The sequence below is a fragment of the Pocillopora verrucosa genome, chromosome 4 (genome assembly GCF_036669915.1).
Source record: "Pocillopora verrucosa isolate sample1 chromosome 4, ASM3666991v2, whole genome shotgun sequence".
Taxonomy (NCBI): Eukaryota; Metazoa; Cnidaria; class Anthozoa; order Scleractinia; family Pocilloporidae; genus Pocillopora; species Pocillopora verrucosa.
The window spans coordinates 21205889-21214753 of record NC_089315.1 but is presented as its reverse complement, the minus strand read 5'-3'; the positions used below and the strand labels follow the sequence as shown (position 1 = coordinate 21214753).

The 8865-nt window shown below is 41.6% G+C and overlaps 1 protein-coding gene across 1 annotated transcript; it reads right to left on the bottom strand.

The window, feature by feature from the left end:
* Positions 1 to 886: 886 nt before the first annotated feature.
* On the bottom strand, positions 887 to 7240 carry LOC131773147 (tetraspanin-36-like). The gene is made up of 7 exons (XM_059089127.2): positions 7119 to 7240; positions 6352 to 6543; positions 5752 to 5826; positions 3286 to 3384; positions 2242 to 2370; positions 1649 to 1732; positions 887 to 1130 (listed from the first exon to the last, which is right to left on the bottom strand). Exons 1-7 carry the CDS (start codon positions 7164 to 7166, stop codon positions 1047 to 1049), a joined length of 711 nt encoding a protein of 236 aa, XP_058945110.2. The 5' UTR covers positions 7167 to 7240; the 3' UTR covers positions 887 to 1046.
* Between the last annotated feature and the right edge of the window lie 1625 nt (positions 7241 to 8865).

Below are 8865 nucleotides of genomic sequence, written 5' to 3'. Positions count from 1 at the left end.
AAAATCACCACAGCTTTCGCACATGTTTGTCTAGTGATAGATGTTTTCACGTGTGTAGTGAAATACATGTATCTTCTGCCAAATCCATTTCGTAAACAGGGCATATTGTATCCCGCATTGGGCTTTGTAATCCCCAAGTGAGACTTAATAATTCCCTTAACGGGCTTTTCATTCCCCAAATGGGGCTCAATTGTTCCCCGAAGGGACTTTGCATTCCCCAAATGGGGCTCATAAAGCTTATTTTGCGTCCTGAGCACTTGCAAAATGGCCGGGCGGTGATCGTGTTGGCGCCGAGAAAGCTTCAGTCGATTTACAAATTCAAAGCATCTTTCAAAACCTTTCACTCGGCCGGAATGACACCCAGTGCGAATGCTGTGGCAAAATGAGAAAACACCTTTTAAGAAATCCATTACAAATATGAAAAGCGAAAAGATCACTCACCTTGCAAGCAATAATACACCCTGGCTTGACGAACGAAATCAGGACGATACGATGCAACCCAAACGTTTTACGAAAGCACATGGTTTGACGGATTTGACTTTGTCCTTTTCTCAGATTTGATTGGTTCCGAGTCTTCCCGGAAATCGGTAGTTCGCCACGACCTCTTTCCTTTGTCCTTTCCTCGTATCCGATTGGATAGATTATTCCCCTGAGGAACGAAGTTTGCACCCGAAAGTATTACAGGCCGAAAGTATTACAGGCCGAAAGTATTACCCCTCCGTGCATTCTTCATGTATCGTGTCTCCAAATGGAATCCGCATTGAAACGTCAAGAGTAAATCCGAGATCTTGTCGTATATGAAGTAGCTGGTCGCGCGTTTTACAGCTTATCTAAGTGTCTGCATGCATTATAAATGCAGCAGACACAAAAACAGAAGCACCCAGCGAACTTGGCCAAAAATTTAATAATCTCTCTCCTGAATTCAAATAGACCACTGACATGACTAGAACAACCCTTCACATCATGATCCACATTAACAAAACAGAACATAACAGCTTTACATTTTCTAAGTCTAACAAAAGAATGAGCTGTGAGAATCCATCTGATCAGACTCGCAATCCACCCTCCATTCGAAGGTATCCTGACCGCTGACTACACATCAAGTAACATGCTCCAATCATTCCCAGCAGCTGTTGATAAAGGAGATGATTATAGGTTGTCTCCTACCTTCAAATTGAATAAATTGCTCCATATAAAATAAAGAACTAGCTGTGAGAAATCACACAACAAAATGAGAGTGAGTTAGCACCTCATGCTGTCAGCAAGACTTATGCTAAAAGTATATTTTATCTCATCCTATCATGCATAGCTAGGTTACTGGAAATCCCAAGAAAAATAATTTGCAAGGGTTTGGAAGAAAAAGTGAAACAACACTTTTACATCCAGAGGACAAGTTAGGTTGTGGTTCAGGTTGTGGTTCAGCCGAAAAAAAAAAGTACCTTGAAGGGAAGGGGATATGAATATTGCATGGGATAAAAAAACTCTCTCCCAACTATAAGAAAACCTGTTTTTAGAGATAATCATATACCAAAGTAAAATTCTATCCAAATCATACTTCAGGTAAAGTCAAAACAACTCATACTCTTTAATTCTCAATGAAATATTCACTCTGAATGGCAGTATTTCTGCCAATGTAATTGGTACTTACTTGAAGCACAGCCAGTCCAATACCTGACCCCATAATGTAACTAAGGTTGTCTTCAACTTCCTCAGTCAATTTTTTCAAGCAGCCCTACATACAATGTACAAATACCATAAATGATTAATAAGATTCCTTCTCACTAAGAAGCCCAGTTCTCTCCTGACTACCATTCCCCCTTAAACAACATCACCAAAATGATAGTAGTTGTTATACATAGAGGCTAGGTAGCTTTTCAACTCAAAAGCCTGTACCTGTTTCCTGTTTCCATTTTACTTTGTAGGTAGTAGATACTTAACCCTTTAATTCCCATAAGTGGCCAAGAAAGAATTTCTCCTAACAACCCACATCTGGAAGCCTTTGAAATGAATAAGTCACAGGGGGCATATAAGATTATTAATGGAATTCAGTGGTAAGTTTTTATTTTGTAAATAAGGCTGGAAGAGTTAGCCATAGCAGTACAAGTCACTCCTCTAGTTTTACCATCCTGAGGTATGTGGGTTGTATAAATCTTACTTCCTTGGTGGTTGCTGGAAGGTAGATGGAGACCAGAATTTGACAGTTGATGGGCAAGAAGGAAAGAGTTTATTACTGGTTTTTACCTTATCATATGCATTGAGTTGTGTACAAATCAATGTTGCTGGAGGACAGCAGGAATGAGGGTATTGGCCATAATGTTTCAAAGCATATGGAAACCAATCAGTAGGTTTCTCATTGCCACAACATTTCAGCTGCAAAACATAAATATTCAGTTTTGTTAACATAGCTGTACAGATGTCCGTTGTTTCACCAACGACTCACTCCGCCAACAGTTGTTTCACAAATGTCTCTAGTCAGTTTGCAAATGTGTAGAAGTCAGTTTGCAAACGTTTAGAGGTCAGTTTGCAAATGTTATAAACATTTATGTAGAAGTCAGTTCACACACTTCGTAGATTTGAGATGTCAACGTTTGAGCATAAAAACTAACTCTAGCTTAAGTTATACAGTCTTGTAGTTGATTTTGCTCTATCACAGCCTTTGCGTGATACAGACATGGGATAAAAATGCTGCCACCTTGGGATGAAATATTAACATGGCTGCTTAGTGACATAGGTGAAATGTTTATAACATTTGCAAGCTGACTTCTGAACATTTGTGAACTGACTTCTACACATTTGCAAACTGACCAGAGACGTTGGTGAAACAACTCGTTGGCGAAATGACCAGTTACTAGCTGTACAGGGAGATCCTTAGGATAAAACACTGTCAGTAAAAATATTTCTTAGATATTTTATAATAATTTCTTTGCTGTCCACATATACATAATGTTTTTGGTTTCACATTTTGATCAGTCAATTGAGTGAAACCTGTAACTGATTCCCAATTCATTTCTCCCATGATATGAATTGAAAAAGAATCTGTATTCAGGACACCCTTCTGACATGCATGGATGTATGCAGAAACCAAAATTTAGGTGCTTTATCTACATGGATTTTAATAAGGCAAGAGCTTTCAGACAGATTTACAAATCATTATACAGTGCATGTCATGTAAATTTTCACTTTTTGAATTGTTTATTCTAGCAATAAAGGGTTTTTCTGTTGGGATGAGAGCTCCCCATAATATGATTCAGTTCTACTTGGATTATATGAAGTAAATACACTAACATTTTTCTGGAGTCCATCTACAGCTTTATCTAAAGTTGTGTCTTTATCATCATAATGCTCAATTGCATCCTGGAAACCATCCTGCACAAAGCTTCTAGCCTTAAGACAGAAACAAAAAAAAGTGGATGTCACCTACTTGTTAATAAGTAGTCTCTTAAAAGCTAGACAGCAGTTATGTGTATTTCCCCTCTCTATTTGTTATATTATCAAGGAAAGAAAACAACTAACATACCTTGACACTCAATTTGAAACCACTCAATCAAAGATAAAGTTTAGGGTGTGATGTTGCTAAAATATAGGTTAAGGGTAGAGGAAAGGGTGAAGGGCGAAGATATAAGAGAGAAGGTACTCACTGGGGGTAAAGGTTGAAATCAGACAGTGAGGGGATTAAAAACTACAGCTGAGGGTTAGGGTGCAGTGGACAAATCTAAAGATGGGAAGATGACTTCTTTCCCCTTGTTCTAAAGTTAATATTTTTTAAAGCCTGGTTTGATCAGACACAAAGATTATTTGCTCCATCATATCACATAATATTGGACAATAGCATTCCACTACTATGTCGTTTTACCAAATTAAGTTATGATAAAACGCCAAATATGGTACTACCCTATAAATCACCTTGGTTAGCAATCTAAGCTTTGGTGTTTTTCACTCATTCATGCTGAAAGCAATGAATGAGGTATTGTGGTGAAGCAGATGTTGATGGAAGTTCTTAACCATGGACAGAAGTTGTATTCCGTGGATGAAAGTTGCACTGTGGACTATGAACGGAAGTAGTCTTGCATGCTACCCCTCCCCACTTAGTAAAAGCCTTAATTAATGTCAATGAAGCTCAGAAACTCGTGTGGAAAGAAATAAAATGTTTAAATGGTTTAATAAAAATCATAACCTCAAATCCCATTTCCAAATTTCTAAAAATGCAACTTGAATCAAGAAACTGAAATGTTCACATCTAGGGATCTGTAGCAGGTTCATTTCAACACACACTATGACCACGCAGAAGGGTATCAGAGGCAGCCATATTGTTAAGCCTCACATTTGCATTTATCTTCAGTTGGTCTAAAGTAATCGTTGCTCTATCATTGTGCTGGTTCTCAAGAGGTCCTCATCATACAGTCCACACATCAATCATTGCAGCCAAGATAGTCTCACTAAAAATTTTTTTAGAGCCCCAATATTTCAGTCTGGACTTGAAGCTTGCTCAAACAAAAACAGCAATACCAATCTGGTCAAAACAAAATGCAGACTGCAGACCAGGTACAAAATGCTGAATAGGTACAAAATGCAGACTGCAGACTGCAGACCAGGTACAGAATGCAGACTGAGAATTTATACAGTTTTTTCGTCTTATACATGATGACATTTCATCTTACAACTTACCAAGCGTCACACAATTGCTCATAATATAATTTCAAGGCATCATATAGTATTCTCACTTTGCGCGCGAGTTGGTTGGTGTGATGTCTATACAGAATTTACCAACTAAATGAAAGTAGATGTAGATGTAGATGTAGATGTAAATGAGATGCACTATTCAGAGGTGTACACACACTGATTTTCACATATGTGCCCTATATTGTTGTTTCTATACAAGAGGAACTGGCAAGTTTTTCATAAATTTTTATAGGGAAAAGCAAAGCATTGCTTTCGTGACTGCCCAAAAATAAAAGAAAATGTATTCCAAAAGTCTTGAAAGTACACATAAACCAAATTCAACTGTACCTAAATTCAGCAAGTCCAGGAATCAATGCAAACTTAAGCCATAACATTAATGAGCTAGCTCCAAGAGTCCTTTGATTTGTTTTTTGTTTGAATTGTAAGAAATGAACTTTTCAGCACAACATATCTTGTTTTAGTTGATCATAAAGAACACTTTAATGGTTTTGTTTGTGTTGTTTCAAATTTGTCTTTTGCATACTCCTTATTCTATTAAGAAAATGCAAAGATAGGGCCAAAGGCTGTATTTTGCAACTACAATAAAAATATTAAAAAGTGAAATAATAGTGGAATAATGAATTCCTTTTGGATGGTTCAACATTTAATATGAGCAGACAATTTACTCAATGCTCTAATTTTTCCTTGCTCAAAATACTTCACAACCTGCCAAATATCCCTGCATATTATTTGTTAATCCATCAAATAAAATGTACAGAGCAGTTGGAATTAAAGAATGTATTACGTTGTTTCATATTTTTCTCTCAGACCTGATTGAGTTAGACTGTGGGTAAACAGATATCATCCATACTACTGAAACCTGCCATGTCAACTTCTTAAGTCTACAATTTTCATTATCTCCTAGCTAATGATTTACTTAGTGATCACTGTATTTGATATAAGATAGGGGAACTTTAGTTTCATTGAGACCAATAAATGTTTCACCTGACTCCTCATACTATTGTATGTTTTATAAAGGATACATATGTTATTATTACCAAAGACAACATGACCTTACATCAAAAAATGTACCTTATCCTTGTCGATATATCCTAAGACACCTGCTGTAATCTCCAATGCAAACACAATGAGAAGTAGTGCAAAAAACTGCAAGGTAAAAGATCATACACTCACTGCATATCATAACATCCTTGTGTCTCTTATATATAATAATTTCTTAAAATTGGATTTTAATTTTTATAAACTTATTAGATTTTGCATAATAGTTCCAAATAAATAAGTTATAAAATAAATCAAACACTTCTTGTCAGATGAAGGCCCCAAATTAAAATTCCCTGCCAGGAACAAAAGACCCTCTATGAAGTACGTATAGTGCTCTTGACATTGCTGATCTTAGCAATATGCAGAAAGCTGGCCAGATATAAAGCTAATATATAGCCTTGCTCAGCAAAAAGTTCTCTGTAATTCAGTTGGTGGGTATCTGGATATTAAGTTTGAAGCACTGTGGCAAAAATCAATGGTACATATCTACAAATCTATGTTCCACACATTACACATAATTAGCATCTTCCTTCATCAAAATTGAATATTTATTATCAAAATTATTACTATAATTATTTTGTTTTCTTGTAGATGCAGTTCAATCACATGTTAAGTTAATCAAGGTTTTACCGTGGACAGACAGCATTTGTTATCACGGCATGTTCCACAGCAACCAAACAAGGCAGTGATAAAGATCAGGACACCCACTCCAACTAGGATTCCACATGGTACCAAAGTGTACTCATCAGTTGTAATCTTTGTAATGTCGCCATACTTTTTAATTAGCCATACCGCTACAAAAATGATAGCACCAGATACACCCTAGAAAATATTACAATGTTGGTGAAATAATCATGTACATTAATTATCAACTAAGTCTACACGCATGGTTTGTACTCTTTTAATTTAAGTATGAAATTCCACGACTCTCCATGACTATTCCAAGAACATTTTTGCTGTTTTCTACGACTTCCAATCAAGATTTAAACACCGGAAAAAAGAACTTGGTTAATATCCATCCATCTTTATCTCACGCTTGGTCAATTACACAAACAGTAGATACAACTGGGCGCTCGGGTTCCATGCAAATAGGAATTAGCGTCAGGCATTCAGCCGTCTAATTACGAATAATTTTAAAGGCTCGTTGAGATAGGAATTATGTCTCAGTGTCTGTGATAGGCTATATCTATAAGAACTTTTTGACTAGTCAATCATCAGTCAATCAGTCCAGAAAAAGTACGAGCACTGAAAAATCATATCGCAAAAATTGGAGCCCTTTATGTTTCTTCGTATCGATTCAATTTGGAAAGAACGTCTAAATAATCTCACGAACGGTGAACGAACATGAAGGTTTTAATTATGCTTAGTTGCTTTAAGCTGTTCCTCGGGGTACTCACCAAGTAAATAAAGTTGAAAAAAAACAAGAAAGCCCTCGCACATTCCATCGTTGATCACGATAATACAGAACCTTCGAACGCGTCACAGGTTCACCACACTACGTCGATGCCTCAAATAGTACACAGGCAAATTAGGCATGGAAACTAGTGGATTTCAAAACGTCATCACCCGCTGAAATCAATTTTGTTCCCAGAGCTTTCTCGCTCCTTTCCTCAAAAGAATGTTAAAATATAAACAGTTGGTAGTCTTGGTAGGATTGCTTACCGTAAGGGCCTGTTTACATGGAGGTGGGGGACCCCAGGTAGGTGAGGTAACCCGCCCAGCCGTGGTCGAAAAATAAAACGCGTTTACATGCAATCTTACAACCCCGGGGTGCTGGGGTGCTGGGGTGCTGGGGTGCTGGGGTGCTGGGGTGCTGGGGTGCTGGGGTGCTGGGGTGCTGGGGTGCTGGGGTGCTGGGGTGCTGGGGTGCTGGGGTGCTGGGGTGCTGGGGTGCTGGGGTGCTGGGGTGCTGGGGTGCTGGGGTGCTGGGGTGCTGGGGTGCTGGGGTGCTGGGGTGCTGGGGTGCTGGGGTGCTGGGGTGCTGGGGTGCTGGGGTGCTGGGGTGCTGGGGTGCTGGGGTGCTGGGGTGCTGGGGTGCTGGGGTGCTGGGGTGCTGGGGTGCTGGGGTGCTGGGGTGCTGGGGTGCTGGGGTGCTGGGGTGCTGGGGTGCTGGGGTGCTGGGGTGCTGGGGTGCTGGGGTGCTGGGGTGCTGGGGTGCTGGGGTGCTGGGGTGCTGGGGTGCTGGGGTGCTGGGGTGCTGGGGTGCTGGGGTGCTGGGGTGCTGGGGGGCTGGGTGCTGGGGTGCTGGGGTGCTGGGGTGCTGGGGTGCTGGGGTGCTGGGGTGCTGGGGTGCTGGGGTGGGGTGCTGGGGTGCTGGGGGCCTGGGTCTCTGGGTTGCGGGGGTGCTGGGGTGCTGGGGTGCTGGGGTGCTGGGGTGCTGGGGTGCTGGGGTGCTGGGGTGCTGGGGTGCTGGGGTGCTGGGGTGCTGGGGTGCTGGGGTGCTGGGGTGCTGGGGTGCTGGGGTGCTGGGGTGCTGGGGTGCTGGGGTGCTGGGGTGCTGGGGTGCTGGGGTGCTGGGGTGCTGGGGTGCTGGGGTGCTGGGGTGCTGGGGTGCTGGGGTGCTGGGGTGCTGGGGTGCTGGGGTGCTGGGGTGCTGGGGTGCTGGGGTGCTGGGGTGCTGGGGTGCTGGGGTGCTGGGGTGCTGGGGTGCTGGGGTGCTGGGGTGCTGGGGTGCTGGGGTGCTGGGGTGCTGGGGTGCTGGGGTGCTGGGGTGCTGGGGTGCTGGGGTGCTGGGGTGCTGGGGTGCTGGGGTGCTGGGGTGCTGGGGTGCTGGGGTGCTGTTGCACTTGCAATTAAGGAGTTTGAGCAGAGGCGTCCCAAGCTCACATCTCGAAAAAGACGAGAGATTAATTCTTGGACACATATGTATTTATTCATTAAAGCGTCACGCGTTGCGTTATGCGGTGTTTGGTTTCGCGAATAACCGTTGACTTAATACGTTATACAGGTTACCTCACCTACCCGTGGTCCCCCACCTCCATGTAAACAGCCCCTAAGAATCCATCTCAAAAAATGACTGTGAAATCCGATCCTCAAAAGTCTGCGTACTTTCATTTGTAACATTCTCTCATGAGAGTATATGCGTAAGGTGGTGGATTGTGAACAAAATAGCTGCACCCTGAGACGAAATACTCCAGGTTTCGT

Excerpts from the sequence above, each read along its gene's own strand:
- LOC131773147 (XM_059089127.2), bottom strand. The coding sequence starts at position 7,166 with ATGGAATGTGCGAGGGCTTTCTTGTTTTTTTTCAACTTTATTTACTTG. Across the intron at positions 5,827-6,351 it reads ACAAATGCTGTCTGTCCACG|TTTTTTGCACTACTTCTCAT; the intron begins GTAAAACCTTGA and ends TTTACCTTGCAG. Across the intron at positions 1,131-1,648 it reads TTGGACTGGCTGTGCTTCAA|CTGCTGGGAATGATTGGAGC; the intron begins GTAAGTACCAAT and ends CTTTATCAACAG.